General features: G+C 49.9%; 9 protein-coding genes across 9 annotated transcripts; 3 read left to right on the forward strand and 6 right to left on the reverse strand.

Annotated features, from left to right (window-relative positions):
- Positions 1-348: 348 nt before the first annotated feature.
- N7533_011156 (NACHT and TPR domain protein) lies at positions 349-4,543 on the reverse strand (the record flags this gene model as incomplete). The annotated part of the gene is made up of 4 exons (XM_057107806.1): positions 349-2,913; positions 2,967-3,731; positions 3,786-4,115; positions 4,178-4,543. The coding sequence occupies 4 exons, from the start codon at positions 4,541-4,543 to the stop codon at positions 349-351; spliced, it is 4,026 nt and encodes a 1,341-aa protein (XP_056955184.1).
- A 491-nt stretch (positions 4,544-5,034) lies between these two features.
- On the reverse strand, positions 5,035-5,475 carry N7533_011157 (uncharacterized protein; the record flags this gene model as incomplete). The annotated part of the gene is made up of 2 exons (XM_057107807.1): positions 5,035-5,126; positions 5,199-5,475. 2 exons carry the CDS (start codon positions 5,473-5,475, stop codon positions 5,035-5,037), a joined length of 369 nt encoding a protein of 122 aa, XP_056955185.1.
- Positions 5,476-5,709: 234 nt separating this feature from the next.
- On the reverse strand, positions 5,710-6,920 carry N7533_011158 (uncharacterized protein; the record flags this gene model as incomplete). Its single annotated transcript, XM_057107808.1, has 3 exons — positions 5,710-6,273; positions 6,407-6,726; positions 6,881-6,920. The coding sequence occupies 3 exons, from the start codon at positions 6,918-6,920 to the stop codon at positions 5,710-5,712; spliced, it is 924 nt and encodes a 307-aa protein (XP_056955186.1).
- A 356-nt stretch (positions 6,921-7,276) lies between these two features.
- On the reverse strand, positions 7,277-8,254 carry N7533_011159 (PQ-loop repeat-containing protein; the record flags this gene model as incomplete). Its single annotated transcript, XM_057107809.1, has 4 exons — positions 7,277-7,688; positions 7,759-7,956; positions 8,013-8,132; positions 8,202-8,254. The coding sequence occupies 4 exons, from the start codon at positions 8,252-8,254 to the stop codon at positions 7,277-7,279; spliced, it is 783 nt and encodes a 260-aa protein (XP_056955187.1).
- Positions 8,255-9,679: 1,425 nt separating this feature from the next.
- On the forward strand, positions 9,680-10,114 carry N7533_011160 (uncharacterized protein; the record flags this gene model as incomplete). Its single annotated transcript, XM_057107810.1, has 1 exon — positions 9,680-10,114. The coding sequence occupies one exon, from the start codon at positions 9,680-9,682 to the stop codon at positions 10,112-10,114; it is 435 nt and encodes a 144-aa protein (XP_056955188.1).
- A 265-nt stretch (positions 10,115-10,379) lies between these two features.
- Positions 10,380-13,380, reverse strand: N7533_011161 (glucan 1,3-alpha-glucosidase ROT2; the record flags this gene model as incomplete). The annotated part of the gene is made up of 3 exons (XM_057107811.1): positions 10,380-12,444; positions 12,498-13,230; positions 13,299-13,380. 3 exons carry the CDS (start codon positions 13,378-13,380, stop codon positions 10,380-10,382), a joined length of 2,880 nt encoding a protein of 959 aa, XP_056955189.1.
- Positions 13,381-13,771: 391 nt separating this feature from the next.
- Positions 13,772-14,521, forward strand: N7533_011162 (Nucleoside diphosphate kinase; the record flags this gene model as incomplete). Its single annotated transcript, XM_057107812.1, has 4 exons — positions 13,772-13,788; positions 13,914-13,944; positions 14,035-14,182; positions 14,262-14,521. 4 exons carry the CDS (start codon positions 13,772-13,774, stop codon positions 14,519-14,521), a joined length of 456 nt encoding a protein of 151 aa, XP_056955190.1.
- A 203-nt stretch (positions 14,522-14,724) lies between these two features.
- On the reverse strand, positions 14,725-15,378 carry N7533_011163 (uncharacterized protein; the record flags this gene model as incomplete). The annotated part of the gene is made up of 1 exon (XM_057107813.1): positions 14,725-15,378. The coding sequence occupies one exon, from the start codon at positions 15,376-15,378 to the stop codon at positions 14,725-14,727; it is 654 nt and encodes a 217-aa protein (XP_056955191.1).
- Positions 15,379-15,858: 480 nt separating this feature from the next.
- On the forward strand, positions 15,859-18,012 carry N7533_011164 (methylenetetrahydrofolate reductase (NAD(P)H) MET12; the record flags this gene model as incomplete). The annotated part of the gene is made up of 3 exons (XM_057107814.1): positions 15,859-15,948; positions 16,023-16,646; positions 16,693-18,012. 3 exons carry the CDS (start codon positions 15,859-15,861, stop codon positions 18,010-18,012), a joined length of 2,034 nt encoding a protein of 677 aa, XP_056955192.1.
- Between the last annotated feature and the right edge of the window lie 307 nt (positions 18,013-18,319).

The raw sequence follows: 18,319 nt of genomic DNA on the forward strand, positions 1-18,319 counted from the left end.
GGCATACCTTCCCCGCCCCAAACCTCGGAAGATTTCAACTCGAAGTTGGTTGTCCTTGTTCTGAGGACTCCACTGTCGACACACTACTAAATAGTTCTTCTTTTCACAGTGATTTATAAAAAAGTACTGTTCTCTCTGGAAATCAAATTAAAAGCTTACTATCGTAATGTAGACTCATGATGGGCCTTCTAGGTGACATCCTTTTCTTGAAAATGGCAAAGTTCTATTTTTCAACTTTGAAGTGTGTCATCGACGACTAGATGAACGAACTGGGGAGATGAAATTGAGAAATTAGGGGTTGCCATTGATGATAATATCCCATGAACTAATTCATAGCACCATTGACTCCTACAATTCGTATTTCAGTTCAAGACGAGATTTGAAGTCCTCCACAGTCAACCATTCTCCACCGATATACAACATGGACCATTTTTCTTGGCACCGAGATTTGACATCGTCCGGCCGTGGCGGAATAAAGATGAGATTGTGATCCTTATGACAGACGTTTACTGGTAAATTTCCCGCTTTCAAGAGAGGAAGACAAGCCTCGCAAAAACTCAGATTTGGACAGGATGAGCATATTGAAATACCATCAACAGCACAAAATGAACCACATCCATCGCAGATATGTGACGCGGGGGACTCCCAATATTTATAAAATGCCCCTGCAGAATACAAATTGTCTCCCAAGGCGGAAAGGATTTCGGCTACCCAGCGAAGGCGAGAATAGGGTATCTTCATGTCAATCGACCTCACGTTATCGTCGAAAGTCTTCAGACATGACCTGAGCTTGTCTTTGAGCATTCCGGCTGCTTCGGTCTTGCAACCACATATTTCGTAGAATTGGGCCAGAATAAGCTCCGTCCGCAAGTTGGCGTGCGGTAGAGCCTCCGAGCTCCTTATCCTATCACATTCTTCACCTGGCAACCTCCCTCGGGTGAGGTCTTCTAGGATCTTCGAGTAATATAATATATCAGCTTCAGTCCGACTCGATCGGAGGAAGGCAGATAAATAATGAGCGCTTAATGCGTGGAGAGCTTCCTCGACATGAGGAGATGTAACCCCCTTTGCTTCGCTATTTCCATAGTCTCGAACTAGCTGTGAGTATAATTGCTCAGCGTGACTGGGATCATGCGCGTAGACCTGGTAAATATAGGCGAGACAGAGCTGCAGTGATGCAGTCAAACCTGCCCTTCTGCGTGTCTGGGATATACTGATAGCTTGCGTGTAGGCGTGGATAAGAAACGGAGGGCGGTTAGTGTCCAAGATCGCAGCGGCAAAGCCAAGTCTAAGCATGTGGTATGTAGACGGTTGAAAAGTCAGCAGATCGATAAAAACAGTTCCATCAACACCATTAGAAATGGAATTCAAGCGCTCGATGAACTTGAAGCCATCGACCTGTCGTCCTGCTCTGTTGTAGGCCTCGAGAAGACAATCCGCACAATGGATGCATTGGTTGGCAATCGCGTGACCCTTCCCCGCCGTACGAATGCAATCAATCCAATCCTCGCACTCCAAATACATTTGAGCGAGACGCTCGTAGATAGAATGTAGACCTTGTAAATTTTCAGATGATGGCTCTTGAGCCTCGAGGTGTTCCGCAGCCCTGCTATCTGAATCAATAAATCTCTTAAAGTCTTTGATTGTGAAATAGATTCGAGCCAGATTGTTGTGTGCTTTCTTAGAAGAAGGATCGAGTTCCAAGGACTTTTGGAGGTATTGAATGGCAGCTTCGTCCAGCCCGTGACTTTCCAGTGTTTCTCCGATACTTTCATACCATACAGCATCTTTTGGATAGTCAGCCCACCCCGCAGCCTCGATAATCTGCTCGTGGGAGGTCAAACGAGAGGATTCGCGTTGATCTTGTAATATAACAAAATCATACACGCTTGAAGCAAGAATATACCGAAGCGAGACATTCCTATTAGAAAGCCAAGCTTTCGCCAATCTTTGAGCAATGAGAAGAAGTATGTTTGCCCGATTTGTAGCAATAAATTCATCCAAGAGAATTCTTGACTCGTCTAGGAGATTACCATGTATATCGGGGTCAAAAAGCCACCCGATTAACAGGTCCACAGTCTCCTTGGAGAAGAATCGAGCTCCCAGCGATGGCAGGCTATTTAGATAAAACTTGTCGAAAACCGTTTCTCCCAGCACAACTCGAGCCAAGTTAATTCCGATGAATTGCTTTTCCTCTGTTGAAGTCTTCTTAATGTTAACAGCCTCGAGGTGGAAAATCAATGACCGGAAGGCGTACGCCTGGAGTGTGGTAAGGAATTCCCCACCCGCAAACCCTTCATCACAAATGAATCCAAGGCAACGAGACAGAACAAGAACTTGAGCCTCATGATACTCAACGCCAATTGAAGGCAATCCGTCCCGGGCAGACACCCGACTGTCACTACCCTTGAAAAATTCTCCCCAGTAAGCATGATTGAAGGTCACGGTGGTCGTGCGTGGGTCAGAATCAAATACCTCCCACGATCTTTTTTCTTCATCACCACTGGATCCTTCCATGATCGTACTCCCTGAGTCATTAGATTCTTTACTGAAGATTCCCAAGGAATCTACCGTGTTTTTCCCACCCCACCGGTTGACTGAGAAGATGGAAGCAAATTGAATGCGTAGGGATCCTTCAAGCCAGATCCAGCCCTTCCCGTTAGGGCTTCTCCATTTTAAGATTCTCGAAACCTCTCCCAGAGTCAAAGGTCGATATGCGCAAAGGATCCATGCCAGCAATTCATTCAGATCCGACGCGAATTGAGTGTCGTTCTCCAAGCTTTCTGAAATTCCCCTTAAGACGTGCCTGACCATACTCGAAAGACCCTTCGGTGCTTCCTGTAGGCTTTTTTGAATACTCGAAACACTTCTCGAACGAAGTAACTCCTGGAACATCAGTTCAACCCAAAGAAACTGTAACTGGGTTAGCACCAGACAGGAAGTTGGGAAATATCATTTTCACGAACCATTCCCTGTGAACCAGCTGAGAGCTTCTCTGTGATTTCATCCTTAAAATCAACTGGTAATCTTCTCAGATACATGGACCGTGAAACTCGCGTTGTGATGTATTTGACAATGTCTTGCAGATTGTTCACTTCAGAAACATGGATGGTTCGAATAGCAAGAAGTTCGATGAGCTCGCTCATTTCCTCTGCTATTTGTGGTCGACCAAGCATGAGCAGGTGAATTTGCCCTGTGGCAGAGACATCTTTTGCAAGCTCGAAAAATTCCAATCGGTCTTCCGTGAAAGCCTCATCAAGCGCGTCCAACATAATATATAAGATTTGATCCTTATTTTTCGAGATGTTAAAAAAATCAATAAAGAGTCTCTGCCACAGGGTGGACAGTGGAAGAGAAGGTGCGTCATCCGATGCGTCTATGCAAGATTCAAGATATTTAGCATATACTGAATTCTTCTGTCCGATCTGAAATGCGATATCGCGCAGTGCCTGGTGCACAGATCTTGTCTTTGGATTGTCATCTTTGAAGAAAAAGAAACCGACGGATGTCACGTCTGATGGGCCAATCTTTTCGAGTGAGTGTTTCAAATAGTTCACTATGCTGCAAGCAATGTAGGATTTCCCTGCCCCGGGATTTCCAGAAATCCATAGGACTGGAGTGGTGCGGTTGATCCAAGACACGAATTCCTTTTTGTGTTTGATCCATTCACCGGTGTCTGGGATGCGACTTCTATTCATTGAGTTCAAGCGATCTTCTGCGCTGGAGCTTGGCTGTAACATCTGTTTAATCACACTTGCCGCAGATGCTTTTGTCGATTTTCTCACTTCCAAGTTCTCTAGTTGCTGGCTGATTTTGATCACATTCTGGTCCATTCGAGAAAGTGTTGAGCTCGTTTCCTTCGCTTGTGTAATAGTTTCTGCTCCGACTAGAGCTGTCTCACTCTGTACAAGTTTGATAAACTTGGCCATAGCGGCGCTGCCGGCATCACTGCCTGACAGTATGCTTTTTCCGAAGGAAAGGAGCCGTCCATGTTTGATTTCCTGCCGTGCAAATGCGATCACTTCGATCAAAGAGGCCAGAATCTCGGAAAGCTTTTGTCCCAAGTGTTGTGACATCTCGTACTTTGCATATATCTCTAGGCGATTCGTGAAATCCTAGTAAATGTAATGCATTAGCCAACCTTGCAAAAGGAGGGGATATTGTGGGAGATAGATACTTTCAAAGAAGACATGAGCTCAATGATTGCATCGTATTTGGATGAGACTCCCTTCGCCGCCTTAAGAAGAAGCTCGACTCCGCTGAAGACAAGTGCGCAAGGCCAGAAAGCCTGTCCAGCTCCACTGGCTAGCACTTTTCCAACCAGTTCAACTGGGATCATGGCATACTTTAGTACGGTGAGTAAATCGTGTCTTTTGGCACGAAAATCAGAAAAACCGTTGTTTTCTTCGTCAATAACTTGGACCAGGTCATCCACGGTGGTTACAGAGTTCAAAGTCGAGCCATCGAGCTTCTTCTTCGTGATCGCTTGGTACTGGTCGATTGCCCGATTCCATATCAAGGAGACTTGATTCGATTCAGCCATGTTGGCCCAAGGGTCTTTCTGTGAAACACAACGTTGTGAATGATGAGCCTGGAGTTCTAAGTTTTATGTGCTGGATGATGTGTATTGCACTGCCCCGCAAAATATGATTGATGTATCTACTTGAGCACTGCCACTTCCAGAGGGGTGGGGCGGGGCAGCCAGTCTGAGGCTGAACTCATCAAGACCCTGATTCAAATTCATCTCGTTGGATATTGGGCATATTGGGCACCTGGAAAGATGGGGACATACTAGTAGTCATTTACGACTATTAGGTAGCCATTACATAGCTTCCTTCCTCACCTTCTTCCATGCCTCTCCCTTTCCTCTAACTGTAGCACCAAATACATTGCTTGCCCCTTATTGCGCATATACTCCATAAGAAAAAGCGAGAGTATTTCAAGAGTAATAATGCCGTAATATTTCAAGCAATATACCTTATAATTTATTGCATAATAATCTTCACCTCCTGTTGTTCGTCTAAATGTAACCCGTCAATATTTCATCACAAAAGCAATTTCGCGAATGATCATACCTCTCATCAAATCTGCAAGCAAAAGCCCATTAGGAGCAATCAACGGTGCGCCTTAGGAATAATTAGTATCCAGTTTGATGAATCAAAATATTTAACCTCTTACCAGCAAACTCTAGCACATACGAGTCTCCTCCGGAACAGCTCGAGTCTTCTGGATCGAGCCCAAATCCGATTGCTGCTCATCGAACCAATAAATCTTTTTAGGAAGCAAACTTCGATCCTCGAGTAAGGCTCTGCCCAGAATCCAACCGCCGGACTTTAGATAGCCGTCTACCAGTGTGAAGACCGCAGGTGTTGTTGGGCCGAGCGACGCGTGGACTCGAGACTCATTGATGTTCTCAGGCATGCTGACGGACTGGCTATCGACCTGGATGGTAAATTGTCCTTTGAGGCTTTCCATGTTGTCAAGGGGTTCTATTTTTCAATATAAGAGTAGTGGTAGATGGAAAAGGATACTTCGCGATTTTAGATCGAGAATAGTTATGTGGCGTGGGTCAGGCACCGGAAGCCTCAGGCATCATTTTGAAATCTAGAGAATCATGATGCAATAAGAAGCCATACCATAGCGTAATATCCCTATCCTAGACCAATTCGACTCGATTAATTCTTTTACCTATTCTCTAGCCACAAGATTCTACCGGGAGATACCAATAACTCTCTGAACAGCCTCCTCGTTCTCCATGGCCGTATCAATAACACCAGCAACCTTGAGGATATCAACGACATTCTCAATAACCCCGCGGTCCACACCACGGGTAGCATCCGTAAACTTGACATCCTTGAGCCACTCAGTAGCATCCTCCTCGATGTAATTGCAGCCAAGCTCGCCAGTCCCCAGAAGCCTAATAACCTTATTAGTATCAGCCTCAAAGTCCCTGATACCCTGATCAAAGGCCTGGAAAAGCGCCGCAAGACGCTCATCCTGCTCCGGGTTCGGGAACAGCGCTGTGGACGCAACGATCATCCACGATGGCCAGGGAGTGAAGATCTCGCCGATATTCTTCAGAGGCGGGTGTGGGGTTTCGATCGTTGGGTGGAAGTACGGCTTCGTGGTGAAATGCTCCCACATGAAGAACTCGGCTGCTGGTTTGGGTGCTTGATCGGGGTTTTCCTTGTCGATGCCGGTTACGCCGGCGCGTAGGGGTCCGAAGGGGCCTAGGGGCACGGTTTCCAGCGAGTCTGATGCCCACTTTTGCTGCTGTGCAAGGACGAAGGACATTATGTGGGAGCCGCTGTGAAATACAAGGTTAGTTTGTTATCGTGAACCTGGCTTGGTTCTGATCTGATGCGATTCCGGGAATTGGGATCTCTTGCCTTCCTAGTCGGCTGACGCCAACTCGCTTGTTCTGCAGGTCTGTTACTCCGTTGATTTGGTCGCGGTTGCGGCCTGTGACGATTGCCCAGCGGAGCGGGTTGTCGACCCAGTGGCCGATGACCTTGTATCCGCCCTCGGCTAGGTTCTGGGGCTGGGTCTTGCCTGTTAGGCCGGCGACCCAGCCTTCGGTGAGACCGATGCAGAGGTCGATTTCATTGCTGCGCAGAGATGTGATCATATGTCCTGTGCCGGGGGGAATGGGGTCAAGGCGAGCTTGAATGGAAGAGAGGCGACAGAAGGAGAGCGGAGCGCCAGGTGGAGGGGCGTGAGATAGTGCTCTGTAATAAAACCATTCCATTGTTAGCTTCGTGGTTTGCATAATTCCTTGACAGTCGACGTTGCTAGTATCAATTGCCCGCAAGTTTCTCTGTAGGGGTTCTCCGATGTCGCAATCGCAATAGAATGCGCGGTTGAAGGAGAGGGTAATTACCGGGCACATAGCCAATTCGAATAGTTGGAACAGTAGCCATGATTATTCAGACTTGTACGAATTGGTGTGTAGCGAAGACTTGAAGCTGAGAGGGAAAAAAAGGGAAAAGACTGGGCGTGGGGAAGGGACCGGCGATAAGCCAAAAGATCCGAGTGCATCGCGGGGCAGTTTCAGCGCTTCCCGAAACGTGAACCATTTTATTCCGAGTATTCAGTATCCACTGACGTTATTTAATTTATTGATTGGAACGGCTTTACTCTCGTTGGGTAAGTTTTGGAAAAAATTATTAATGTCATTTCATTCAGTATTACAAGTCTATAAGTCGCTATGTTTCCATGAATCCCGTCTATCTACAAGTCATGCCAAACGTGCTCACACCGGTGAGCTTTGAAAAATTTAACCGATACGGTTGAGTCGGATCTCCTTCTCCTCTTCGTCGTCATCTTGGGGGTTGCTTGCAGCCTTGACGTAGCCACGGGTGAACATGAAGTACTGGACGCCCAAGTAGCCGTCACAGATGCACTGGAAGATACCGCACAGCTTGAAAGCCCAGGGAATAGGGTCCGAGCTCATGAAGAAGTAGCCCATCTTGCAGCTATCACCGATAATCCAAGCGGCCAAAACGGAGAGTCGGAAGCCCTTGCAAGAGCCCGATCGGTGGTTGGCGAGGATCTGGGGCACGGGGAGAGTAGCCTCGACAGCGAGACCAATGCAGCCCAGCAGGCTGATATAGGCGCTGAAGTCGGAGATCGGGGTGAGGTGGATGACAAAGAGGGCGGCAATGAAGTAGCCCAAGAAGACCCAATACCTGCAGAATTAGTATGTTAGTACAGGATCGATATCGGGCAGAAATATTCGGGCGTCGGGGTAAAGCTTACGGCTTAGTGCTCCGCCATTGCCAGAAATTATATGGTCGCGAGAATCCACCCTTGGCACCGCTGAAAGGGGTGTGCTCCACGTTCTCTTTGGGTCGGTTGTCCAAAGCCACCTTCAAGAGGATTCCCTGTGTAAAGATCATCACCACCGCCTGCGCCAGCAGGGCGGCGGAGTAGTACTCTCCAAACCAATAGAAGACCCTGAGGCAATGTTATTATCGTGTTCCGCTCTAGTAGATAGCTCCGAGTGTTCTTACTTCAAGATCGACGCGACCAGCATGATTAGAGGAATGTCCAAGGAGAAACCGGCCGAACTCCTATTCCGATGAATGCTGAGAATCTGGTCTAGGTAGGAGGTGAGGGGCGAGGTGACAAGGCTATTCGGCGAAAATGCAATTAGCTCCAATATGCAGGCAAATATGTTGATAGCAAAATCCTGGACGTACAAAATGGGCGCGCCATAGTCAATGACCGCCTGGACGATATCCCCGAAGGTCATGGTGATGAGAATGTTCCGCGACTTCCGGAGGGGAGTGCGATGGAGTCAAAAAGGAGGGCTCGTCGGTCGCGTGAACGAGGTGAGCAGGAGGGTGAAAATTGTAGGCGCACGAGGAAATGGATCTCCAGGAACAAGCGAACAAGGGACCAAGACGAGGGAGATCAACCAGGGGAGAGAAAGCAAGTTAACGCGCAATTCGACAATCGCCGCTTTTTTCGTAGCTGAGTCAGCGGATCCACCCAAACAAGGGAAGCTTGTTTCTCTTTAGTTGGCATGTTGCTATTGGTTTATCTTATGTATTTACTGGAAATTATGAGAGATCAAGTTCGTTTTTCGAGTTACGTCGATTTATGTCTCGTGACTTCCTGCCTAAAGTATACTTACAGTAGATATCGCAATGTGTCTCCATTATCTACATTTAGGGTTCCCGCATTCTGTACAATCGAACTAGAGCTGCAGATATTAAATCCTTGAGTCAGTAAATTGATATGGCAAATGAGGTATACTAGGTACTGATATTACTAGCTGGACAGATACATCCATCTTTCAAATAGCCAGTTATGCTACTGAGTACATGAAACTCCAGTAAAATTACTTTCAGGGGTACACCCCACGCCTGTCAGCCTTATCATGTCAGCCTCGGCCATCAGGCTCTGGAGAAAAGAAGCAAAGACCATTGTGATATAGATAAAGTGCACCTTATTTATATCGTATCCAACATTATCTAAGAGAGGAATAAGAAAACATGTAACCCGGAGACTTATTCTCAATACGAATACGAAGTGGCTTCAGCTTCAGTGGGGCTCCAACGCCTTTGCCGCTCGTTAGCCCAACTAAGTCAATTAGTCGATTCCTGTACGGATACGGAGTACTCCATAGTACAGATACTGATTTTCTTTTTTTCTTTGCCCCGACTATTCTTGTCTAATTTTATTATGTAATCTATCACAAGTGCCTTATAGAGTCCGTGGCTAATAGATATTCAGCTGTTCTTGCTACGGTGTGGCAATTCAAGGTCTCTCAGGCTTATACTATTTGAACTTAAAACTATACAAGTAGTAGTAAGGTAGTTAGTACCTCTAAGTTTCAACTAAAGTTCATTCACTCCTACTAGGTGTAGAAATGTCTTTCTAGTATGGTAATATTGTGCCATAGGTAATCTATACCACGATCTCACTTCTCATTGTATTCACTGCTTCCCGGCCCCGTCTTGATCTCCAACATATCCGCTTCTGAAAGTTAACTTCTCCCTCCTAACTTGAACTTAACCCCAACATTTCAGAAGAGTCTTTCATTCTAATATCCAAAAATCTCGTGAGTCCCAGTCTAGTACTTAAATATCGACCTCCAAAGCACCAGACAGGTATCTAACAACTTCAAAAAGCCACACAACCTACATTGATTCAAACCCTCACCTTCACCACAATGAGATACCTGAGAAATGACTACCCACGCCCCTTCCTCGAACAACTCAACGAAATCTACGACGTCATGCCCCCAGTCCCACCAGCACACGTCTACATCGTCACGACAAAAAACTTCGAGGATAAGGCAAACCCAAAGTATACCATAGTCGGGACCCACCACTCACTCATCGTTGCCCACCGGCAAGCCACCGACATTTTCAAGAGAAAGTACCTCATGTGGTTCATGCAGTCGCTCGAATTTGAAAACTGGGCTCGCGATGACGAGAGCACTAGGGGCTCGAATCCTGGGGGCTTCGACCAGGTCGTGACCTGGGAGGTGTATGACAGTGGGAGACTGGACCTTGAGGCTTGGAAGAAGTCTGAGGTGAATCCTGGCAGAACTGAGTTGTGGGGTTCGGTTGGGGTGGAGTATCATCGTATTCATGGAATTTGATGGGTAGGTGTTCCTGAAGTCCGAGGTACAGGTCGGGTTGACCTTAGTTGCTGGGAGCTATCTATCTATGGGAACTGGGAGACGGGGCATGCATGTCCCACAGTCGGAACTTTCTGGACCTGGAGAAATGGCAATTTACTATCGCTGGTTTATCGTGCGCGGGGATGATCAGAGCACGAATGAAATGACTGAATTGAATGCTTTAACGTATGCTGAATCTAAATTCTCACATATATGCCACCGTTCTAGGATGAAAACACATCCATTAGAATTCTATCCGCCATGTCTTTCCGATACCAACGTTCGGGCTCTTCACAACGGCATACGGCGCCTTGCCGCTCTCCTGCTCGTAGTACTCAAGTACAGCAGTTGAGCCAGTCTTGGCTCCGTCTTCAACAATAACAACAGTACTCTTGTCCTTCCACTCCTTGGGTGGGTCGATGATGATGACGCGCTCGACGGTGACGCCGGCCATGGTCTTGAGGTACTCGGCAGTCTTGGCGCCCTTGGTACCGAGATTCTCGGAGGACAGAACTGAGTCACGGTACTGGAACTGGCGGTGGATGTAGGCTCCGCGCTCGTAGTCGAATGTCTCTCCGTCGTCAACGTAAAGAGAGCCCTCGGCTTCGCCGTTCTTGTTCAGGGTGAGGATGAGGGTGTATGGATCCCAGCGCATGAGAGCGCTGCTGCGGCGAGGGCGGTCCCGACGGGGTACAATGTGTCCACCTTGGATTAGGAGAGGGATCTTGTCCTCGGGAGCTGGGACGGTGTGTCGCTTGCCTGCGCCCTGGTAAACTGTAAAGTCAAAGTAATCGTAGTACTTCTCATCATCGGCGATATAGATGGTGGTGGTGAATGTGTCCTGAGTCACGACAGGCTTGGCAAGGAGACCGGTATCGCCCAGGTATAACTGGTCATCGATGGCGAATCCTGCTTCATTGTCGGGGAAGACGTAGTACTGGGGACGCACAATAGGAGTACCATTGACAGATGCCTCATGGAAAGCGGTGTACCAAGCAGGCAAGAGCTGATATCTCAGGCGGATTGCCTGGGAGATAATGGTGCGGTGCGGCTCGCTGATGAGATAAGGCTCACGGCGGCGGGTATCGATGTGAGCATGGGCGCGGAAGAAAGGATACCAAATACCGGCTTGATACCATCTAGTGAGAAGATCTTTTTCCGGGTTGTGGAAGAAACCACCGACATCAGCACCGGCAAAGGGGAAACCGGCGATGCCGTTGGTCAGGACCATTGGCAGAGAAGCACCAAGATGCTCCCAAGTAGCCTGGTTATCACCGGTCCACATGGCCGACATGCGTTGAGCACCGGCGTAATACGAACGGGTCAGGATGAACGGCCGGCGCACTTCGCCCTTCTTGCGCTCCAACATGGCCTGGTAGGTAGCATTGACAAGAGTGATACCGTTCACGTTGTGAACATCACGATGCTCCCAATCACCAAAGTGGAGGTTGTCCTTGGGCATGGTAGTCTCTGGACCATTGAAGACCGAAGGCTCATTCATGTCGTTCCAAATGAAAAGATTGGAAAGCGATCCCTTGAATTTATCGAACTTGTGGAGACTGTTCCACCATGGGAGTGCAGCTGGGTTAAAGCAGTCAACCCAGTTCGACGAACCAGGCCAGCACCACCCATCATAGATCTCACCATCCTTGTTGAGAACGGCAAGATTTTTGCTCTTCAGCTCCTGCGAAACGAAATAATCGTCCTTATTTTTGATATGGGGATCGATAAGAACCACAAGCTTACGCTCGGATTCGTCCAGCTTTTCTTGCATGCCCTTAGGGTTGGGGAACGTGAGGGGATCCCAAGTGAAGTATTTGCGGTCATCAGTGTACTCCAGGTCCAACCAAATGACATCGTAGGGAATCTGGTATTTATCGAATTTGGCATCGACCTCCTTCACGTCCTCATCGGTGACATAGTTCCAGCGGCACTGGTGATAAGCGATGGCGAAGTGCTGAGGCAGCTGGGTGTAACCGGTCAGCTCGCCGTAGGTTTTGCTGATATCCTGTGGTGTCGGTCCCAAAAAGACGAAGAGATCGATTCTACCCGCCTCCGAGAACCAGTGAGTCTTTGTGTTGCTTTTAGAGTGAGCACTCATCGAAAGCGGGTTCGAGTTCGCTGCCTCCTTGACAATATCGATCCAAGTCTCCGCGGCGTTAAGCCAAAACACACCGACGGTAGAGTCCTTACGGTGCGCCTGCATGAACGGAATAGCTCCATATAGGGTCATGGGGCTGTTGAGCTCATACTCGAAGACATCAGAGTTATACAAGCGGTACGGCTGTTCGTGGTTTCCCGGTCCTCCTCTATTGTCATAGTTAGCCACAATACAAGCACATAGAGGGCAGTGGATTTATACCTAGTCTCACGCAGTGAAAGAGAGTCGGCGTGCTCGGGAATACCAAACACATGGTTATATCCGGGGAAAGTAACGTCTAGACCAACACTCTCGGGGCCGCGGGGCTTCGAGTCAGTGTTGCCGCCAAATGATTCCTCCCACCAGGTGCTCTCCTCCTCAGGTGCCTCGCCCTCCTGGTGCTCAACCTTGGGTCGCCAGTGTTCCATGTTCAGCAATCCCTGGTGGTTGATCTGAACATGAGTCTCGCCATCTCTCTGGAACTCAACCTCGAATGGTGCATGGCGAATAATCGCCTGGAAGTTGCCCTCAGGTCCGTACAAAACATTGGTGAAACCAGTCTCGGTCTGGGCATTCAACGTGGCGGACTTGCTTACTTCCAAGCCACCTACAAGAACCCATTTCTCAGTCTCGTCGTACCTCTTCTTGTTTGCTTTGCTGTCATGTCGGACCTCAATATCGCCCTTGAGGCGCTTCTCCTCGTCCACAATGATACGCGCCGCACCGGATTCGAGGAAGGAGACCGTCACGGGCATGCGAATTTTCTCATGCGTAGATGTTGTTTTGATAAGAATACCGTTCAATTGGCCATCCTTGAAGTGAATGGTAGCGGGGTCAAGCTCGTAGGGTGAACTCCACGAGGCACCTTGAGCGGAGGCGTTGTCGGCGAGCGCTCGGTTGCGCTTACAGAAACCGGACTGTTGGCATGTCTTGAAGTTTTCATGTTTGACCGTCACTATATACACAAACATCAATGTAATTAGCGATCGGGAACAACGTCACGCGGCGGAGTAGGGATCTCACCTCCGGGTACAACAAAACATGCGATAAGCACCACGAAGGACAGGAAGAGCGTCCAACGGGACGTCGGCCGGCTCCGGGCCATTGTAAAGAATATAGAGCAATCAGAGACCCTCCCTCTCTGATCAGTAGGTGTGTTGGAGTGTAAGATGTTGACCTGCAACGGAGGGCGGATAACCTGTTAAGATCAACAGGGAAGCTCCAGGCTGGCCTGACGGTGGAGATTGGAGCTGGGGTAAGACACCTTAGGGATCGGGCGATAAGGCAGCAACGGTCAGGTGCATGTCAGGTGCCAGGCATTAAGGCACCAAGGCACCAATGCATATTCACCTCAGGCCAACCAATCAAGCCCCACCAACGGAGCAGCAGCGGGCAAAAAAAGGCTCAGGTATTTATTAATAAATCTCCTCCCCTCCTCCTACCTCTTCTCCTCATCCCTTGCTGATACCCGTATCTTCAATCATCAATCCTTCACCATGTCCGACGAGCAGACGTAAGCCATCCTCCTCTGTTTTTCAATTGCCTTCGTTTCCCTTACCCCCCCACTACTCCTCTCTTTCTCCTATCTACCTTGCTGTCTACCCCTCCTCTAGCGGTCAAGCTAATCAATTGCCTTAGCTTCATTGCCATCAAGCCCGATGGTGTCCAGGTATGAACACAGAATCCTGCAGGCCGACGCAGTCCCGGACCAACGGCCCAATCATCAATTGAGAACCCTAAAATCTAATGCGAACTACAGCGTGGACTCGTTGGCCCCATCATCTCTCGCTTCGAGAACCGTGGCTTCAAGCTCGTTGCCATGAAGCTGGCCTCCCCCACCCAGGAGCACCTCGAGAAGCACTACGCTGACCTCGCTGGCAAGCCCTTCTTCAAGGGTCTCGTCGCTTGTGAGTTACCTCCCCTCCGAGGCTTCCGCTAGTTCTTTTTAGCTTCAAGTTCGAACCCCAGCTAATCTCATCCCTTCAGACATGCTGAGCGGCCCCATCTGCGCCATGGTCTGGGAGGGCAAGGACGCCGTCAAGACCGGCCGTTCCATCCTGGGTGCCACCAACCCCAAGGACTCCCTTCCCGGTACCATCCGTGGCGACTACGCCCTGGACGTCGGCCGCAACGTCTGCCACGGTTCCGACTCCGTCGAGAACGCCAAGAAGGAGATCGCCCTCTGGTTCTCCCCCTCCGAGGTGCTCAAGTGGAAGCACTCCCAGGCCAACTGGGTCTTCGAGTAAGAAGTTTCTCGTTTCCCATAGAGCCCTAGCCTGATGGGTGTTCACCCTCGGCTGCTTGCAGTATAAAGTTGCGATAGCTGAAGATAACGCCTGGACGGCTGCCAAAATCCAATACACAAGCTTCATATGATTTATGAACAATGGTTTCTTTCTTTCCCTGCTTTTGCTCTATAGTATAGTACAGTGGTATCCGCAAACGAGCCTCATTTCCTACTGAACAATCGCTTCGCCATGCGAGTTGTCGGGCTGAGGATCGACCGCGCAAACCACGGCGTAGCCCAGACACTCGCAACTATTCGAAAAGGCAATAATGCCTTGGTGATTGCGTAGGCTGTCGCGAATTCCAAAACTAGTCGTACACCGGCTTGTTGTTGTCCACTGCGGTGTTCTAATGCAGTCGTATCATGTTCCTTCACAGCACTCACGTCCGATTCCTCTACCCAGCCCTTCTTCCTTAACCATCGCCCGAACCGGGCCGCTCCCTCGTCGAAAGCATTGCCCTCCCCGGAGCTAGAGCTGAGGTCGGGCATCCTATTTCCGTAGTGGAATGCGCCCACCAGGCCAAATATGGGTACTATAGCAGTAATTTCGTGCAGGATGAGGAAGGATGTAACATGGGTCATTGGAGCTCCCAATAATGGTGTCGTGACGACTCGAAGGAAGCGGGGGAGACGATCATTGAACTGGCGCAAGCGTGAGCGAGGATCTTTCGGAGAAGAAGAAGAAGCTGGTGGTCGCCCGGGCTGTGAGGATGGAGGGGGAGGCGTAGAGAGACCTCGTCGTGGCTGCGGTCGAGACCACTGCGCGGCCCGTAGGCGCATTGAACGACTAAAGGTTGCCAGGCTATGGTTCGCCATGGTCAAAGGAGAGAGGCCTCAGGGGGAATATTTCGGGGAGAAACGGCTCAGAAGAAAGCGGATATCATGACTCGCTTTGGCAATGAAGACCCGAGAGAGACCGTGAAAGGAAGAAAGGAGATGTCGTCCTTCCAAAGTCTCCCGTTAATCGCGTCTTATATCGCGCTGAGGTAATCCTTTCCCGGTCGATCTTTTTTTCTCGCATTAAATTCTTGAAATTGTGAATCTTCAGTCTGAATACCGCGGGGCTAGGAAAATTAAATAGTACATAGAGTCAAATAAAGCAAAGCATCCAAATTTGTCCCCGGAAAACCCCCTCCAAAGTCCGATCTAAAATCGTGCGGGCCGGCAGACGTCGACATCATCTTTCCCGATGCGATCAGGTGTGACCTTTTAGAAAGTCCATGACGGTCCACTTCAACCCACTTCTTCTCCCTCTTCTTTCTTCACCCCTCCTATTGCCCTCCAACACACTTCGCAATGGAGAAGAAAATCACAGAGAAGATCGCGGCGCTGCCGCCAGACGCAAATTACTTCTCTTTGGAGTTCTTCCCTCCAAAGACCCGGATGGTGGGGTAACCCCGCGGCGCTCTTTTGCCCTCAGGTACATGGATGACATGCTAATGATCGAGCTTGATGTATAGGGTTTCGCGAACCTGTCTGCACGTCTGGAGCGCATGGCCCAGGCCCTACGTCCGTTATTTGTCACAGTCACTTGGGGTGCAGGCGGAAGCACGGCGGCCCGTTCCCTTGAGTTGGCCGAAGTTTGCCAGCGCCAGCTGCAGTTGACCACCGTCCTGCACTTGACATGTACCAACATGAGTCGCGCCTTGGTGGACATGGCCCTGGAGGAGGCCAAGGTCCTTGGTATTCGCAATATCCTCGCCCTGCGCGGAGACCCACCCCGCAGTGAAGAATACAATATGCACGGCGAGGACGACAGCAACAAGGATTTCACCTTTGCGGTCGATCTGGTCAAGTACATTCGCAAGCAGCACGGCGACTACTTCTGTCTTGGTGTTGCTGGATACCCGGAGGGTCACCCGGCCGATTCGTTCCAGGATGTCCAGGATCCTGCTCGTGATATTCCTTATTTGGTCGAGAAGACCAAGGCTGGTGCGGATTTCATCATGACCCAGCTCACATACGATCTGGAGGCGTACCAGAAGTATGAGACTGCGCTGCGCAACCACGAGTCGGGCGTTTTCAAGACGATCCCTATCATCCCGGGCTTAATGCCCGTCCACAGTTACAAGATTCTTACTCGAGTAACGAAGCTCAGTCACGTCAAGATCCCCCCCACCTATCGCTAAGCGCATGGAAGATTTGAAGCACGACGACGACGCCGTTAAGCGGGCCGGTGTTGACATTGTCAGCAATATCGTAGGAGGCATCCAAGAGCTTCCATCTCCAGGTCCTCGTGGTTTCCACTTCTACACCCTTAACTTGGAGAAAACAGTCTCCTTCATCCTGGAGCGATGTGACCTAATCCCGCCGTTCTCCAAATTTGAGGATGACTTGGCCATTGAGGAGTTCGATGGCCCGCCTCTCGACTCTCAGGTTCGCTCACTATCTAGACGTCGGGCTTCATCCATCAACTCCCAGCCCCACAACCGAGTCATCGTCGACAAGATCTCTGCGCACGGCTCTTCCAAGGACTCCGTGCACGAGGCTCTCGCAACTGGCGCTGGTTTGCCAGCGATGCCTCCGGGCCGTGGAACGACTCTTCAAATTTCCGAGGGCCTCGGTGCGCTTGGTAGAGAGGCAACCTGGGACGATTTCCCCAACGGTCGATGGGGTGATGCTCGCTCCCCTGCTTTCGGTGAGATCGACGGTTATGGTCCTTCTCTCCATGTCACCTCTGCAGTTGCTCGTCGACTGTGGGGCCACCCCGTTGATCAAAAGGATATCAACACACTCTTCCGCCGCCACGTATCTGGCGAACTGCACATGGTACCCTGGTCCGAGGGCGGCGCCGAGGAAGATGGCCCTGGCCTGAATGCCGAGACTGAGCTTATCCGACCCGAGCTGCTCAAGCTCATTGACGGCCGTGGCTGGTGGACTCTGGCCTCGCAGCCCGCTGTCAATGGCGTCCGCAGCGACCACCATATCTTCGGCTGGGGTCCTCAGCGCGAGGGCTTCGTCTTCCAGAAACCCTTCGTCGAATTCTTCTGCTCTAACAACGACTACGTGAACATCCTCAAACCACTGTTTGAAAAGCACGGCCACGACAAGCTATGCTGGTTCGCTACAAATACCACCGGAGCCTTCGAGTCCTCGCTCCCCAGCCAACCCGCCGACGTTGAGCTCGATGACCTCGGTTCAAACCCCGAGTCCGTGAATGCTGTTACCTGGGGCGTCTTCCGAGGCAAGGAGATCGTGACACCCACCATCATTGAAGAAGTCAGCTTCCGCGCTTGGGGCGAGGAGGCCTTCCGCATCTGGGACGAGTGGCGCCGGATTTACCCCTTTGGTTCGCCTACAGAGCGCTTCCTCAACACCACCAAGAACGACGCCTGGCTCGTGTGCGTGGTTGGCCAGCAGTTTGGCGCCGGTGTGCCAGCCGGCTCGAAGGAGGAAGAGGACGAGGTGAAATGGATGTGGCGAGTTCTGGCGGGCGAGACTCAAGATTGAAAAAGCTTGCGCGTACCGCATTATGCTCTATATACCCCCCCAACCCACCCCGCAACTAGAGATATGATATGACAGCGTGACGCACCTAGTTTGATTATGAGAAAGGATGATGGCATTGCGAGATATTGGGCTCCTGTACAGTACTCTTGAGCTTGGAAGATGGGATGAATTTTATGAAATTTTAGTACTAGTAGTGAACGTGGGACCCGGATCATGATCTTCAATCTACTAACGTGTTTCACCACCGAACCGCCACCACCACCGAGCCGCCACCACCTCAAAAAAATCGCGTCGCGTGTAGCACCCC

This window comes from Penicillium manginii, assembly GCF_028828005.1.
Source record: "Penicillium manginii strain IBT 31320 chromosome Unknown utg000008l:1.0-3226943.0:1.0-3228205.0, whole genome shotgun sequence".
In the NCBI taxonomy this organism is placed as follows: Eukaryota; Fungi; Ascomycota; class Eurotiomycetes; order Eurotiales; family Aspergillaceae; genus Penicillium; species Penicillium manginii.